Raw genomic sequence first — 18,201 nt, 5'->3', positions numbered from 1 at the left:
TTGCTGGAATAATAACCACCTTGCTCCTTTCTTTGCCACCAGCATTTACCCTAGCCTGCCTGAATCTAGAAGCTGATTCCTCTAGACTAGAGATCTTGCCTCTTCTTCACTGAGTTGAGGGGACAAAAGGCAGCTTTAAAACTTGCTTCTCTTTCACTCACATTTAGGATGCCTCCTTTTTCTGTATGTAAAGGCTCCGCTCATCTACAGATAACAAAATTCTGCTCTAACTTTGAAACTGAGAAATCAGTCTTTATTCAGACACACGCTTAGGCAGCAGTGCGGAGGCAGGATCCAGGAGGGAGAGGGAAGAAAGCAATTCTGAAAGGGAGTGAGGAAGTCTCAGGGTGAGGGAAGGGAGGTGTCATCAGAGGGTGAAGCAGGCAGCAGAAAGGAAGATGAATTCACTACTGAGGGGAAATGGAGAAGGGACTAAGTGCCAAGCACTATGCTAGATGCTTTACATATACCAAGTGAGAAGGGGCTGGAAATGGGGAGAAATTTATGAATGCCATTACAGTAGTGCAGGCAAGAAGTAATTAGGAACTTAATAGAGTACTGACTGTTTGAATGGGAAAGAAGGACAGAAGCAAGATTCACTGTGAAGGGAGTCTCACAGTGTAGACCAACTGATTGGGTGTAGAGGTCAGGGAGAAGGAAGAAACCAAGAGCTTTGGGTTTTCATAATAAGTGACTGTGAATGTAAGGGGAAATGACTGTCAGGAGATGCATGTACACAAGGTTAGTTCAGTTTGGGGCCTATTTGAGCTTTAAAATTTTTTTATTATGCAAATTTCCAAACAGAGAGAAAAGAGAATAGGATACTGAAGTCCTACATACCCATTACCTAGCTCAATAACTGTCAACACACAACCAATCTTGTTTCTCATCAATACCTTAACCTATTCTTTCTCTCCCCAGCTGAATTATTTTGAAGTAAATCCCAAACATCATATGATATCATCCATAAACATTTCAATATGTATTTCTGAAAAATATTCCTAACATAGCCACATATAATCATCTCAACTAAAAAGATAACATTAAGTCTTTAATGTCATCAAATACTTAATGATATCAGTAAGTATTCAAACTTCCTCAATCAGCTCCTTGTTTGATTTATATAGCTAATTGGTTAAAATCAGGATCCAGGACTTCCTTGGTGGCTCAGTGGTAAAGAATCCGTCTGCCAATGCAGGAGACATGGGTTCAATCTCTGATCCAGGAAGATCCTACATGCCACAGAGTAACTGAGCCCATGTACCACAACTATTGAGCCTGTGTGCCACAACTACTGAGCCTACACACCCAAGAGTCCATGCTCCACAGCAGAAGAAACCACAGTAAGAAGCCTGCACACCACAACTAGAGAGTGGCCCCCGACTCTCCACAACTAGAGAAAAGCCCACACAGCGATGAAGACCCAACACAACCAAAATAATAAATAAATTTCTAAAAAAAATCAGGATCCAGATAAGCAGACCCATTGAACATAAGATTCATAAGATTGTCTCAAACAGACATTTGGAGATATCAAGCAGGCAACTGAAATTTTGGGTCCAAAATATAGAGGCCAGAAATATAGATGTGAAAATCAGTTTTCCAGAAGGAGCAGTTGAAGCTATCTGACTAGATGAAACTATTGAGTAGATATTAAAGGGGAAGAATATAACAATAAAAATGCCCCAAGGATAGAACCCTGGTGAAAGTGAAAGTCACTCAGCTGTTTCAAATGATTTGTGATCCCATGGACTATACAGTCCACGGAATTTTCCAGGCCATAATACTGGAATGGGTGCCTTTCCCTTCTCCAGGGGATCTGCCCAACCCAGGGATCAAACCCAGGTCTCCTGCATTGCAGGCAGAATCTTTACCAGCTGAGCCACAAGGGAAGCCCAAGAATACTGGAGTGGGTAGCCTATCCCTTCTCCAGGGGATATTCCTGATCCAGGGATTGAACCAAGGTCTCCTGCATTGCAGGTAGATTCTTTACCAATTGAGCTATGAGGGAAGCCTAAATATTAGAAGAAATAGTGGTTGTATAATCCATGGAATTCTCCAGGCCAGAATACTGGAGTGGGTAGCCTATCCCTTCTCCAGCAGATCTTCCTGATCCAGGAATCAAACCAGGGTCTCCTGCATTGCAGGCAGATTCTTTAACAACTTAGCTATGAGGGAAGCTATGAAGAACCCTGGCGAGCAACTAAACTCAGAAGAAGAGAGACTGAGGATGGGAACCGGGAGATGTTGTAGAAACCAGTACTCGAGAAACCAAGCACCACACTCAGAGAGTTGGAGAACTCAGGTTTATTATGCCAGCGGGCCCAGAGGAGTTAACACTCCAAGCTCTGAGCCCCGAACAAAGGGATTACAGAGTTTTTATAGACAGACTGTAGTGGGCAACACTAGCTGTTAATAGGCTGGTTTAAACTAAGGGGTTTTGTGAGCGCGCGCGGGAACAGTGGTCAAGATGGGGAGGGGGATGCCTGACCTGGACAGGCATGATTAAGCAGGTTTGCAGGGGCTGGGTGACTGCAAAGAGCAGGACAAGGGTGAGTGAGATAAACTCCAGTTCCTAGTATTGCAAGTCCCCACTTTCTGAGACTACGTGACCTACGTGACCTACGTGACCTATGTGATCCAGACTTTGCAAGGGGCAAGGTGAGTTACAGAGGCAGGAGGTAACATTTTAACTATTCCTTTTCAGAGAGAGTACTTTGGGAAAGAAACAAGAAGCTGAAAAGTTGAAAAAGCAAACAAGATACTGTTGTCACCAGAACCAAGAAATGAAAGTGTTGCACAGAGAAAGGACCACACAATTCTCCTCACTCAATGTTTTCCCTCAAAAGAGCCTTGTAGTAGGACTCAGTCCTTACTTTGTTGTGTGACTTTCTAGTTGTGTTACAACCCTAAGTCCAAGATTCTTCACACTTAAAGGGGACTTCCCTGGTGGTCCAGTGGCTAAGACTCCATGTTCCCAATGCAGGGGGCCCAGGTTCCATCCCTGGTCATGGAAGTAGATCTCACATGCCACAACTAAGAGTTCACATGCTGCAACTAAAGATCCCTTAGTGCCACAACCAAGACCTGCCAAATTACCAAATAAAAATGAATATTTAAAAAAATAATAGGACCAGTCCTTCTTGTTAACAGACTGTTATGAGGATCAAATGAGAATGGAATCATGTGAAGAAGGCCTTTGTTGACTGCAAAGCACTGGACAAACAGGAGAGGCTGAGAGTTTAATACATCTTTATTGTTATTTGTATTACGTTAAAATGTAATTGCTGAATGGAGGACTGAAAGTTTTACTATTGGGAATCCTGAATTCAAAAGGCCATAGTTCTTTAAAAGTCTCATTAGATATAACAGCCAGCTCTTAGAACACTGTGCTGGACACTGTTCTAAATCCTCCATGTACCTTAACTCACTTGATCCTAAAACAAACAAACAAACTTATGAGACATGTACTATTATTAATCTTGTCTTACAGATTAAGAAGCTAAGGCTAAGAAAAGTGAACAAACTTGCCCTAGGTCACATAGCTAGGAAAGTGGCTGAGCCAGAGCTCAAGCCAAGTCTTTCCTATGCCAGGGCCTGACTTCTTGATCACTACACCAAACTTCCTCTAAAAAAATACGCCTTGGAAAATTGGAAGATCACCATATTGCAATCCTAATGAATTATGGATCTAGGCGTCAATGGCAGCTATCATCACAAAGGCAACCAGACACAATGCTCCTGAAGGAAGCACATACCACAACCGATGAAGAAATCTTTGACTTCAACCCTCTTCCCCTCAAAATTAAATCTGAATCAAACAAACCTTTTAGATTAGGGTTACAGTTACCAGATAAATTTCAGGATGCCCAGTTAAAACTGAATTTCAGATAAACAACAAATGATATTTTTAGTGTAAGCATGTACCATGCAATATTTTGTATGTCCCTCATTTGGGACACAGTTATACTAAAAAAGGTATTGTTTATCTGAAATTCAATTTTAACTAGGAACCCTGTATTTTTAATTGCTAAATCTGGCAACCCTACTTTAGATCCATTTATAAAGAACACAAAGGGTAGAGAAACATTAAAGGAACCAGAATGTGGCTATCTGCATCAGACTATGGGTAAATGTATAAGACAAACAATGAGACTTCTTCAAAAAAGAAATGTTAAGGGGGAGAGAGAAAAGAAGAAACCTATAGACTAAAGAAACTTGAGAGACACAAAACTCAATCACAATGTGTAGACTGTTTGGATTCTGATTTAGATTACTGAAATCATCACAATCATGATATTGTTAGTAACAAGAACACTGTTAAGTAATTCCTTAAGTATATTAAGGAATTCATTTTCTAGTGATATTGTGGGGTTTTTTTAAGAAGCCCTTATCTCTTATATTTAATAGACACATTTTGAAATGTTTATAGATGAAGTGGCATGTCCGAAAAGTGCTTCACAATAATCTGGATGGGAGGGAAGTGGAAGGGTTTGAATTGAGGATGTTGAAACTTCCTTAAAATGGAAGCAATTTACATCGTTTACAGCCTTTTTTACATGCGATTTCATTATATTTTTCTATTTCTGTTTATGTTTGAAATTCCCCATAATTAAAAAAAAAGGTTTTTGAAAAAACAATACCTAACACAGTGCCTGACCTATTGTAAACACTTAATACGTATTTGTTGGCAAGCAAATGAGTTTGTTAATTAAAAAAAAAAAAATAAAGCTTCCAGATGGTCATCAAATGGAGAAACATTTTGAAATGAGACTGTAAACAGACTCTGTATGATTTCAATACCTTTAGACTATGAAATTTCTGCACCTTGTTTTATGTCCCTGGATATGATCCAGTGTCTCCTGGTTTATGGTCTATGGGAACGTGAATAGAATTTGTATCCTGCTGCTGTGTGAAAATTGTATAAATCTTAATTATGTTGAATTGGTTTTAAAAAATAAGTAAAACTCTGGTGACTACATCAAAAAGCTCATACACCATAATCAAGTTGGGTTTATTCCAGGGATGCAAGGATTCTTCAATATATGAAAACCAATCAATGTGATACACGATATTAACAAATTGAAAGATTAAAAACAATATGATAATCTCAAAAGATGCAGAAAAAGACTTTGACAAAATTCAGCAGTCATTTATGATTAAAACTCTTCGAAAAATGGGCATAGAAGAAACCTACCTGAACATAGTAAAGGCCATACATGATAAGCCCACAGCAAACATTATTCTCAATGGTGAAAAACTGAAAGCATTCCCCCTAAGATCAGGAGCAAGACAAGGGTGTCCACTTTCACCACTATTATTCAACATAGCTCTGGAAGTCCTAGCTACTGCAATCAGAGAAGAAAAAGAAGTAAATGGAATCCAGACTGGAAAAGAAGAAGTAAAGTTCTCACTATTTGCAGATGACATGATACAGTACATAGAAAACCCTAAAGATAGTATCAGAAAATTACTAGAGCCAACCAGAGAATTTAGCAAAGTTGCAGGATACAAAATCAATACACAGAAAGCACTTACATTTCTATATACTAACAATGAAAAATCAGAAAAAGAAATTAAGGAATCAATCCCATTCACCATTGCAACAAAAAGAATTAAATATCTAGGAATAAACTTACCTAAGGAGACAAAAGAACTGTACACAGAAAATTATATGACACTAATGAAAGAAATAAAAGACAACATAAACAAATAGAGAGATGTTCCGTGTTCCTGGTTAGGAAAAATCAATATTGTGAAAATGACTATACCACCAAATGCAATCTACAGATTCAATGCAACCCCTATCAAATTACCAATGGCATTTTTCACAGAACAAGAACAAAAAAATTCACAATTCATATGGAAACACAAAAGACCCTGAAGAGCCACAGTAGTCTTGAGGAAGAAGAATGGAGCTGGAGGAACCAACCTTCCTGACTTCAGATCATACTACAAAACTACAGTCATCAAGACAGTATGGTACTGGCACAAAAACAGAAACATAGACCAATGGAACAAGACAGAAAGCCCAGAAATAAACCCATGCATCTATGGGTAACTTATTTTTGACAAAGGAGGCAAAAATATACAATGGGGCAAAGACAGCCTCCTCAATAAATGGTGCTGGGGAAACTGGACAGCTACATGTAAAAGGATGAAATCAGAACACTTCTTAACACCATACACAAAGATAAACTCAAAATGGACTAAAGACTTAAATGTAAGACCAGAAGCTATAAAACTCTTAGAGGAAAACATAGGCAGAACACTCGATGACATAAATCAAAGATCCTCTATGACCCACCTGCTAGAGTAACGGAAATAAAAACAAAAGTAAACAAGTGGGACCTGATTAAACTTAAAAGCTTTTGCACAGCAAAGGAAAATATAAACAAGGTGGAAAGACAACCCTCAGAATGGGAGAAAATAATAGCAAACGAAACAACTGACAAGAGATTGATTTCCAAAATATACAAGCAGCTCATACAATTCAAAACCAGAAAAACAAACAACCCAATCAAAAAGTGGGAAAAAGACTTAAACAGACATTTCTCTAAAGAAGACATATAGATGGCTAACAAACACATGAAAAGATGCTCAACATCGCTCATTATTAGAGAAATGCAAATCAAAACTACAATGAGATATCACTTCACACCAGTCAGAATGGCCATCATCAAAAAGTCTACAAACAATAAATGCTGGAGAGGGTGTGGGGAAAAGGGAACACTCTTGCACTGTTGGTGGGAATGTAAATTGATAGAGCCACTATGGAAGATGGTATGGAGATTCCTTAAAAAACTAGGAATAAAACTACCATATGACCCAACAATCCCACTCCTAGGCATATACCCTGAGGAAACCAAAATTGAAAAAGATACATGTATCCCATTGTTCATTGCAGCACTATTCACAACAGCTAGAACATGGAAGCAGCCTAGATGTCCTTCAACAGACAAATGGATAAGAAAGCTGTGGTACATATACATGATGGAATATTACTCAGCTATTACAAAGAATGTATTTGAATCAGTTCTAATGAGGTGGATGAAACTGGAGCCTATTATACAGAGTGAAGTAAGTCAGAAAGAAAAACACCAATACAGTATATTAACACATATATATGGAATTTAGAAAGATGGTAATGATGACCCTATATGCAAGACAGCGAAAGAGACACAGATGTAAAGAACAGACTGTTGGACTCTGTGGGAGAAGGCAAGGGTGGAATGATTTGAGAGAATAGCATTGAAACATGTATATTAACGTATGTGAAATAGATCGCCAGTCCAGGTTCAATGCATGAGACAGGGTGCTCAGGGTTGGTGCACTGGGATGACCCTGAGAGATGGGATAGGGAGGGAGGTGGGAGGGAGGGTCAGGATGGGGAACACATGTACACCCATGGCTGATTCATGTGAATGTATGGCAAAACCACCACAATATTGTAAAGTAATTAGCCTCCAATTAAAATAAAAATTAAAAAAATAAAAAAAGGAAGTTGTGGTACATAGACACAATGAAGTATTACTTAGCCATAAAAAGGAATGCATTTGAGTCAGTTCTAATGAGGTGGATGAACCTAGAACCTATTAAACAGAGTGAAGTAAGTCAGAAAGAGAAAGATAAATATCATTTTCTGACACATATATACAGAATCTATAAAAATGGTACTGAAGCATTTATTTACAGGGCAGCAATGGAGAAACAGACATACAGAATAGACTTATGGACATGGGGAGACGCGAGGAGAGGGTGAGATGTATGGAAAGAGTAACATGGAAACTTATATTACCATATGTAAAATTGATAGCCAACAGGAATTTGCTGTATGGCTCAGGAAACTCAAAACAGGTACTCTGGATCAACCTAGAGGGGTGGGATGAGGAGGAAGATGGGAGGGAGGTTCAGAACAGAGGGGATATGTGTATACCTATGGCTGATTCATGCTGAGGTTTGACAGAAAAACAACAAAATTCTGTAAAGCAATTATCCTTCAATAAAAAAATAAATAAACTTAAAAAAAAAACCTCTGGTTACTTAGCTCCAAAAAAGAATTAAAAATTAAATGAGATTGCAAGCATGAATATGCCTGAAAACACAAATCAGATTCATTTATGGACCAAGCTATACTCAAATGAAAACAATAATGAATTTGCTCAGACAGGGAATTTGTTTATTAAAGATGAACATCTGTGAAATTCTAGGCAGCAGAGGTTACATATATTACAGGTATTAATTTTGGTAAACACAGAAGACACCTTTAACCCTCCAAAAAGATGTTATGCAGAAAACAATCTACCTTAGATTTTCTTCAACATTTACTATTTCAGTGAACTGTTGTGGAAAATCATGTTAATTTCCCAAAGGCCTTTGGACAGATTTCAAAAATTGGAATGTTCAAATGCAAGTGATGGCCAATTACTAAAAATTAATGACTCCTCATGCTGAATAATGCATGCACTTGGCAGGAGGACTTTGACAATAACGCAGTGTTGTCAGTTTTGAATGCAGTCTGGCCTTACCTGCTAGGTACATGCAGGCAACCAAATTTAAAAGCAACCCTCTCCACCCTGACAAGGTGCAGGTTAGTATGTTTAGTGAAGTCTTTAGTGCAGGAGAGATAAGATGTTTATTTTATGCTTAATATTACACTATATGGATGCACTTTAATTAATTCAACCATTGATGGATATTTCCCACTACTAAAAACAACAATGCTTTTGACCATATACATTTAGCCTTACATTCTGGTGCTTTAATTTCTAGGGGAGCGATTACAAGAAGTGGGTTAGCTGAGCCAAAGAATATTTATAAATATTCTTAATTTTAGCAGAAACGTGCATGTATTTTTTAAATTAGGACTACAATGAGGAATGACGTTTTAAAAATGCAATCACCTAACTACAAGTCAACCATCTCACTAGTCTCACTTCAAATGCTAAGTATGCTTAAAAACTGCTTTAAATAGAGAATTGGGTTCTTAACCTCTCATCTGCAGCGCTTCTGATGTTGAAAATTCCGTGGTTTATTGTTTCAGAGCATCTTGTATCAGTATTTTCAGTTTGGTATTCCCTCCAGTACTAGAAAGAAGCAGTGGTTTAAATTGACTCTGTGCCACTGTCTCTGAATTCTGAGTGCCACTTTTATCTGTCTTTCCTTGGTCCCTTTTTGCAAGGAGAGCTTGGTTGTCTGCACTCTTTGAAAGTATTTTTATTGGTATCTTTCCCTCATTCTTTTTCTCCTTCTAATCTTAAAGATCCCTTTATTTGCTGTTCTTCAAATTAAAAAATAGCAAATGCTTGTTATGACCAGTGAAACAATGCAAACAATGCAATTGAAGAATGTATAAAGACAAGGCTAATCATTCACACCTCGACCTCCTGATGTGATCAGTATTAACAGGCTGCTGAGCCTTCCACAACTCCCTTTGCTCATTACCAACAGATCAAACATATGTGCACATATATAAAATTGTTTTCTGCAAAGCATAATCACACCATACACATTATTCTGCAACTTGTTTCACTTAACTAAATGTGCGTGTGTGTGTGTGTATAGATATAGGTCATCGCTGGTGGCTCAGTGGGTAAAGAGTCTGCCTGCAATGCAGGAGACCCAGGTTCAATCCCTGAGTTGGGAAGATCCCCTGAAGAAAGAAATGGCAACCCACTCCAATAGTCTTGCCTGAGAATTCCATGGACAGAGGAGCCTGGTGGGCTACAGTCCATGGGGTTGCAGAGTCTGACATATACACACATAGTCGGACATGCACACATATACACACCTCACACACATACAGGTAAGGTGGTTGCGGTTTAGTCAGTACACATGTATTAATATATATGTGACAACAGACAATGTATGTCATTTAACAAAATATAGTGGAGATACTCTGCAGTCTTAAGCTCTTTTCCAGTTCTAAAATTTATTTTTGTATTCCTTTGGAGAACGTAGCACCATGTATTTGTAATGGATTATTTAATGTCTTTCTTTCCAGCTATACTGAGAGTTCCTTAAAGGCAGGGGGCTAATTTTGTTCACCACTGTATCTCCAGATTTTAGGGTAGTGCTGCCAGGATAGTACATGCCTAAAATCTATTTGTTCATTATTTCAGTGCTTTCTGAAACTTTTAGTCCACTTAAACTGGGTCACTGCCAATACTCAAATATACGTGTCTTTAGGAACTCAGGGCTGGGTAAATCACCAAAGTTATTTGGATGGAACCTGGTGACAATACATTTAAAAAATGTGTAATATTTTATGCTTTTTAGCAAAAACCGCTTTATGTCACAAAAATGAATTTTAAGACAGCGCACATGTTTTGCAGAAAGCGAGCTCTACACTTGTAATTAGACCTGAGTTCTAGTTCCTCTTCTGCCGTTAATTACTCTGTGATCTTTAGAAAGTTCCTTACCCTTCCTTTCCGGTCCTGGTTCATCTGTTGTTCTAACATTCATTAATTCCACAAATATATACTGTCCACGGCGTGCTGGTACTAAGGCTAGTGATACAGGGGTGAGTAGCCTAACAGCTAACAGCTAATGAATGCTTATTCTAGGCTTGGTCTTTTGCTAATAAAGAGTCAATGGCACTATCTCATTTAATCTTCTACGAGATAGCACTACCGTGATACTTTCTGTACTTCACAGAGGGGGAAACTGAGGCATAGCGAGGTGAAGTAACCTCCCCAGCATACCAAATGACGCGGTGAAGACAGCACTGGATTCCGGACCGTGGGGCTTCAGATACCATTCCAATAACCTTAGTGACTCCCTGCCCTCATAATTTGGTGACTGCTTCAGTGGTCTGCATTTAAACTCAGCCCAGGGGTACTGGATGGAGCACCCTCTTGGTGCAACGTCTCAAGAGTTCGTCAGAGAAACCAATGAGAGACCTGACACGAGCTCGGTCAGACGGAACGCTCTACCTCGCTCTCGCAGTTTCCACGCCCGGAAGGTGCGGTGGTGGGAAGTGTCGGCGGGTCGTACGCGCGCACGCACGCCTCTCTGGGCGTCCCGTTTGGTCTGGGCCGGCGTGCGGGTCACGCCAACCCGACGCGCTTCTTGGAACTCGGCAGGGGGCGGGGAGAAAAGGCGAGCTGCGTGCGCGCCGGCCCTTCTGTCGTCGGTGCGACGGGAGGCTCCGCCCGGCCGAGGGCTTCTTTGCCCCGCCCCCTTCCCGCGCCGTCGTGGAGGCCACTTCCTGGCCCTCCCCACCTTTTGCGAAACCAACGAGAGGACACCGCCTGCATCTAGAGCAGCCCGACCAGGAACGTAACCGAGTGGCGCGCGAACGTGAGAGGAAACCTGTGCGCGGCTGCGCTTTCCCGCCCCTGAGCCGTTCTAGACGCGGGTGAGTGCTGCGGTTCCGGCCCGCACCTGGAGCTGCTCGCGGAGCAGCCCCCTGAACGACCCCGCCCCTCTCCGGGGTAGGCCTGGGCCCTGGCTCACTCCCAGCATGCTCCGCGCGAGGTGCCCAGGCAGGTCCAGTGGGAGGGAGAGATTGAGCGCCAGCTTCCTAGAGGCGCTCCCTCTGCCCCTCCTTGGGGTCTTGGGTTGACCATGTTCTCCCCCTCACTTCTGTTCTTCATTTCATCCTCCTCCCTTTTCCATATTCCACCGCAACCACCTTCATCTAAAAAGACAGAGTGGAAAACCACTCTGGTAGTTTCTGCCTTGTTTGTGCCCATGTGCAGTTTTAAGTTTCCCTCCCCTCTGCATCAAATATCCTATCATGTGCATCACATATCATGTGCTACTCCTTAGGAAAATTTGTGCAAATGACTTATAAGTAGTATCCCTATCAAGAAGAATCCTGAAATCCATATGCCATCATCAAGCTAAGAAACACTAGTGAATTATCATATATTGACCAGAAATAATATGAAATGCTGAAGACCTATATAAAAGAATTCATTTTGCAGTGCATCTGACAATTCTGCTTGTTTCCTGTCAATTCTCTTTTCCTTATTAGAGCTGTGTTTGTTGACCGAGTTCTGTGAGTGACACAGAAAAACTGTCCTGTCTCTTTCCCCACTCCCCCACCCCTGCTTAAGAATTACGTCTGTCAAGGTATTCCACGCCCGGTCCTTCAAAGGTAATGGAAGTCAAAGTCCATTTCCTCTAAAACCAAGGGTTGGTGTCCTTGAGGCAGTATGGTGATGTTAGGTGCAAGATCTGTTAAATTATGGTTAACAGATCTTACATGTTCATTTATAGGAAAACAGGGTTATTCAGTTACTTGTTTATTATCAATAATATGGATAGAAGCACTGTTGAGGTCATTGTTCTGTACTAGAAAAAGCATTAAACTGATGTCAGGATAGCTGATTTCTAGTTCATTTCTACTACTAACTGTGACTTTGGGTCAGTTACCTAACCTCTGTGGACCTTCTGTTTCCCTATCTGTAAAATGAGAAAAGTGACATTAAGTATCTTTTAAGCCCACTTTCAACTTTAAGAGACAAAGGGAAAAATCTAAGTAGCTCAGAACATTCCTTGTGGAGATGGAGAGGAGATTGGGAAATTTTCAACCAGTTGTATTTAATGTTGACTTTTCTTTTAATTTCTAATTGGAATCAAAGTGTAGACTTTTTACTTCCCCAAAGAATAAACAGATGCCTTTGGAGGAAATAAAAATGTTCATTAATGGTCCCCAGATATGCCTTATATTGACTCATTTCTCACCCAAATAACTTAACTCTTTTCATTATGGGCTTTTATTACATCAGTTAGTTGAGATACTGCGTTGGAAATCATTTAGTCTTAGGCACAAGAGGGTAAATATTAACAAATATGGTATCAATTCCAAGAAACTTGCTTTAGATGTACTCAAAACACCTGATAGTAGCCACCGGTTAAATAAAGCATTAGATTGAGAACAAAAGCCAGCACAGATACCAGTGGTGATATAGCAATTGTTAGTGGTTTTATTTGTTCAGTTTAACATTTTCTTGTAAAAGTCCATTTTTAGCTACAGAGGTACTTAAATAATATAATGCAAGCTTGTGAAACAAAATTCCTTTCAAGAGAATGGTGGACAGACGACCTCTGTAACATTGGTGTCTGGGGTCAGTGCTTTAATTCAGTACTTGGTTAATTAAATCCCCATAGATGAAGTGCAGAAATAGCCTCCCAGAAAATTCTATGGCTGTGAGGTATTTCTGCAAAGTTCCAGGTTATACCTAGCAGTAATCAGATACCATTGGAAGCAAAAAACTCTTAAGATTCTCTTGTACTATTTGTAACTGATTCCATGTCAAACCTGGGAGCCTTTTTTTTTTTTTCTTAACATTAAGAGCCAAATATAAGTATAAGGGAACTATCAAATCATTAGACTAATCCTTTTCTATTAAGTATCCTAAAGTTCTTTTTCTTCTTTATAGGAAAAATGCTTTCTGAAAGCAGTTCATTTTTGAAGGGTGTAATGCTTGGAAGCATTTTCTGTGCCTTGATCACTATGCTAGGACACGTTAGGATTGGTCATGGAAATAGAATGCACCATCATGAGCATCATCATCTCCAAGCGCCTAATAAAGAAGACATCTTGAAAATTTCAGAGGATGAACGCATGGAACTCAGTAAGAGCTTTCGGGTATACTGTATCCTCCTTGTCAAACCCAAAGATGTGAGCCTCTGGGCTGCAGTGAAAGAAACTTGGACCAATCACTGTGACAAAGTAGACTTCTTCAGTTCTGAAAATGTTAAAGTGTTTGAGTCAGTTAACATGGAAACAAATGACATGTGGTTAATGATGAGAAAAGCTTACAAATACGCCTTTGATAAATATAGAGACCAATACAACTGGTTCTTCCTTGCACGCCCCACGACGTTTGCTATTATTGAAAACTTAAAGTACTTTTTGTTAAAAAAGGATCCATCACAACCTTTCTATCTAGGTCACACTGTAAAATCTGGAGACCTGGAGTATGTGAGCATGGAAGGAGGAATTGTCTTAAGTATAGAATCAATGAAGAGACTTCACAGCCTTCTCAGTATTCCTGAGAAGTGTCCTGAACAGGGAGGGATGATTTGGAAGATATCTGAAGATAAGCAGCTTGCCGTCTGCCTGAAATATGCCGGAGTGTTTGCAGAAAATGCAGAAGATTCTGAAGGAAAAGATATATTTAACACCAAATCTGTTGGGCTTTTTATTAAAGAGGCAATGACTAATCACCCAAACCAGGTAGTAGAAGGATGTTGTTCAGATATGGCTGTTACTTTTAATGGACTGACACCTAATCAGATGCATGTAATGATGTATGGGGTATACCGTCTTAGGGCATTTGGGCATGTTTTCAATGATGCATTAGTTTTCCTACCTCCAAATGGTTCTGACAATGACTGAGAAGTGAAACGAGAGTATGTATATGATTGCCGTACAAGACGTGTGTTGTTATTTGTAGTAACAACTGCATATATATCCAACACAGCAGTATGTTTCTTTTTTTGTTTTCTTTTTCAATTTGGTGGCACTGATTTATTCCCACATTGAAGTTTAATGGTACATTTTAAAATAGGGTGGAACTTTTTTCTTAAAAAATGTGATAATTTCAACTGTGTTGGAAAGAAATGTCTTAAGAATAATAATTTTACAAATAAAGGATATATTTATAAGTAATATATGTGATAAATCCTAAATTATGAACATTAAAATCTGTGTGGCACATATTTTTGCTGATTGGTTACAAATTTAACGTGTCTTTTTAGCTTGCTAAGATATGCAAATGAAATCTCTAGTTTCGAATCTGTGATTAAAGTAAAACTTTTAGCTATGTGTTTCTGTTACTTCTAATGTTGGTTTATGTTCTAAGCCCTCATAAGTGCCAATGGATTTGCTTTCTCAAAATACACAACCAAGGAACCAAGAGAATGTTCCCAACCCCTGATACAGTGAAAGTTGAATGTCCCTGAAAGTGAAGATTACTTACAAAGGTTAATAATTTTCCTGGGAGCTAGTTTAGTGGCATTCCTCGGCATATACAATTTCTCTATGCATATACTGAAATTGGAATGGTGATCATAAGGAATGTAATGTCATTTAACTGCACTGTTTCCCAGTTAATCAAGCTCTTAGCTATGGCTTGAATAAAAATATACCAGTTGAGATTGATTTACTCCTGCAGAGCAAGTGAGTTCTGTGGAAATCTCCTTTGTTGTTGTTTAATCGCTAAGTTGTGACCAATTGTTCTGAGACCTCATGGACTGTAGCCTACTAAGCTCCTCTGTCCGTGGGAGTTCCCAGGCAAGAATACTGGAATGGGTTGCCATTTTCTTCTCCAGGGGATCTTCCAACCCAGGGATCAAACCCAAGTTTCCTGCATTACAGGCAGATTCTTTACTGCTGAACCACCAGGGAAGCCCCTTTGTGCTTAGTCTCACGGTCTTGCCCAACTCTTTGCGACCCCATGAACTGTAGCCCGCCAGGCTCCTCTGTCCATGGAATTCTCCAGGCAAGAATACTGGAGTGGGTTGCCACGCCCTTCTCCAGGGAAGCCCCTTTAAATCTCCTTTAAAGAACTCCTTTTGGTAGTCTTGCAGTTTCATTTACCTGGGTTGAATCTGCCGTGGTTTTTGTTTACCTGTTCAAATTTTGAGATTTTTTTTTGCATGTTCTTGATTGTACCATATGTTGATTGCACCTATTTGGTGTGGAGGCCTTAACCTCACCATTCACCTCGGATTACTATGCCATTTGCCTGATTTCAGTGGCTATCTGGAAGCTTTAAGGATGGTGGATACAATAACTTCTGTCTTCATAAATTTGTGAAATACTTGGAGCTGACGTGCCCTCTAATTGGGCCTGCACATGCCATATTAAGTCAGAGCCATAAGCCCCCACAGAGTGAAAGACCATGACATTTTAGAGATCAAGTTTTCTTGTAACTGGCCTCATGATGTTAATAGTCTCCCACAGCTTTTGTAAGCCAGAAAGAGAATTTCCTTAAGAGGGCCTTGGGCTACAAATTATCAATCATCAGAGTAGTGTGTAAAACCCTTTGTTTTAATTTCTATGATTTTCCTCATTGGGGCTCTTGGTTAAGATGAAAGGTTATTTTGAAAAATAATAAAAACCCTTTTATCAAGCACCCTAATATGTGGTCTTAGATGTAAATACTACAAACCAAATCATATTCAGTGAGTATAATAATGCACAGTATTTCACTGAGTGTGACACTCAGTTTACAAGTATCACCTTGCCCCCAACACCAATATATTAAAATTTTTTCTAGTGTATTATCACCTTCAATTACATTAGGGTATCAAAATATAGTTGAAATAAATATATTAGAGAATGTATTCTATTGTTTGATTTCCTAGTGGGTACTAAGGTAACAATTGCTTTTTAAACCAAATTGATGCTCTTGATTGTATTTTTATACGAGTATTCCTTTATAAAAGGGACTTCCCTGGTAGCTCAGCTGGTAGAGAATCCACCTGCAATGCAGGAGACCCCGGTTCAATTCCTAGGTTGGGAAGATCTGCTGAAGAAGGGATAGGCTACCCACTCCAGGATGCTTGGGCTTCCCTAGTGGCTCAGCTGATAAAGAATCCACCTGCAAAAAAAAAAAAAGAATCCACCTGCAATGCAGGAGACCCAGGTTCGATCCTTGGGTTGGGAAGATCCCCTGGAGAAGGGAACAGCTACCCACTCCAGTATTCTGGCCTGGAGAATTCCTTATAAAATATTAGTTGTCTTAAATAATACACTGTCTCTTTGAACATATTTGTACCTAGTCTTATAGATAAAACTGGAATCAGTAACACAGAAAATTGTGCTACAGAGGTCATGGTTACAGATTTGATCATCATGCATTCAGTAGTCAAAAACTGTAACCCTAACTACAATCTTATTGGGAAGAGAGTTGGGAAGAATGGAGGTCTAATGAGAATTGATCATGATTGTGAATATATTTTATATATGGCTGGCTAATGCCTACTTAATTGGACAACACAGGTCTAAACCAGTTCCCCAAGTGTGAGACCCACTGGCTGAATGTAAATGAGAGAAAACTAAGTTTCTTCTAAAAGTTATATTTATCTTTCTGGTTTTCTTGAATGCAGTGGAAACTGCACCTTGACTTTCACTAGGCCCCAGGCCATCTCCTTGCACAAGTTCAGTCACTAGACCTTCTTTTTCAAAACACTGGATTTGGAGCAAAATATAGATTAGATCTCTTGGCTTTTTTCTTCATGTAGCTAGAAGAGTGCTTGTGTATCAAATCTGATTTATAATGTCCAGATTTTTCTGTAATGCATTTAAACAAACCCATCTATTGGGCTTTCTTAAAGCAGGGAACACCTGTATTAGAAAAGTTAGTGAAAGCACAGTTTAGTAGTGATGTACCACTAATTTTCCACTCATTTAAAATATTCTGTTCCTTTTAGTGCCAGCTCACTTGGATTGATGCATTCACTGCATGTCTGAGTGGTTATGTGAAGAGCCTGTTTGTAAAAATTTAGCTTTTTTTTTGGCATAGAAAAAAAATCAGAAATTTTTGACAACCTTCCCACAAAGGAGTCCCCAAAGTCTAATGAAAGAAAAATAACTCAATTCCAATATAATCAAAGGTAAAATACTGTATTCAAAGGACAATGGAGGAAACTACTTATTTAGAAAGTATGAAATTATGGTGTGTATCTGGGGTCTCTAGCATAATAGAAAAGTCTACTTTTATTAGTGTGGAATCTATACACTATACTATTCCTTGCATATATTGAGTATCCATTAGCTCAACACTAGACCTGGTTATTTTGTGAAAAGCAAAAAGGCCCAAACACATGATTCATACAGGCAGTCAAACAATCATATTGTATAAGCTTTGCATGAGCAATAAAACAAGCCATTGTTTACTATTAGAATATGGTGGTTCTTTTTTCCTTAAAAATCATTTTGATAAGTTCTATTTCTCTTAACCCATGTAATTCCCATTTCTTTGATAGCTTTCACTGATTCTGTGCAAGAATGGCCACACTGGTTTTGCCATTGCTTTGGCAATTTAGTGAAAGACCTGGCAGGAAGAGCAGGGCCTAAAAATAAAACTAAGATTTTCTATGAATGGTTGGATGGATGGGAGTAAGAAGCTGCATGTGCTCACTTGTGTCTGACTCTCTGTGACCTCATGGACTATAGCCCGCCAGGCTCCTCTGTCCATGGGATTCTCCAGGCAAAAATACTGGAGTGGGTTGCCATAC

The 18,201-nt window shown here is 39.4% G+C and overlaps 1 protein-coding gene across 2 annotated transcripts; it reads left to right on the top strand.

Annotated features, from left to right (window-relative positions):
• Positions 1 to 11,088: 11,088 nt before the first annotated feature.
• Positions 11,089 to 15,118, top strand: C1GALT1C1 (C1GALT1 specific chaperone 1). 2 transcript variants are annotated; one of them, XM_043897200.1, is made up of 3 exons: positions 11,089 to 11,359; positions 11,981 to 12,103; positions 13,392 to 15,118. In XM_043897200.1, the coding sequence occupies exon 3, from the start codon at positions 13,397 to 13,399 to the stop codon at positions 14,351 to 14,353; it is 957 nt and encodes a 318-aa protein (XP_043753135.1). In that variant the 5' UTR covers positions 11,089 to 11,359; positions 11,981 to 12,103; positions 13,392 to 13,396; the 3' UTR covers positions 14,354 to 15,118. The 2 variants fall into 2 exon arrangements, with proteins under 2 accessions (XP_043753135.1, XP_043753136.1); XM_043897201.1 differs by lacking the exon at positions 11,981 to 12,103.
• The last annotated feature ends 3,083 nt before the right edge of the window (positions 15,119 to 18,201 follow it).

The sequence above is a fragment of the Cervus elaphus genome, chromosome X (genome assembly GCF_910594005.1).
Source record: "Cervus elaphus chromosome X, mCerEla1.1, whole genome shotgun sequence".
Lineage (NCBI taxonomy): Eukaryota > Metazoa > Chordata > Mammalia > Artiodactyla > Cervidae > Cervus > Cervus elaphus.
The sequence above is the reverse complement of the archived record's forward strand: the minus strand, read 5'-3'. Positions and strand labels throughout refer to the sequence as shown.

Coding starts and splice junctions, on each gene's coding strand:
- C1GALT1C1 (XM_043897201.1), top strand. CDS start 13,397: ATGCTTTCTGAAAGCAGTTCATTTTTGAAGGGTGTAATGCTTGGAAGC.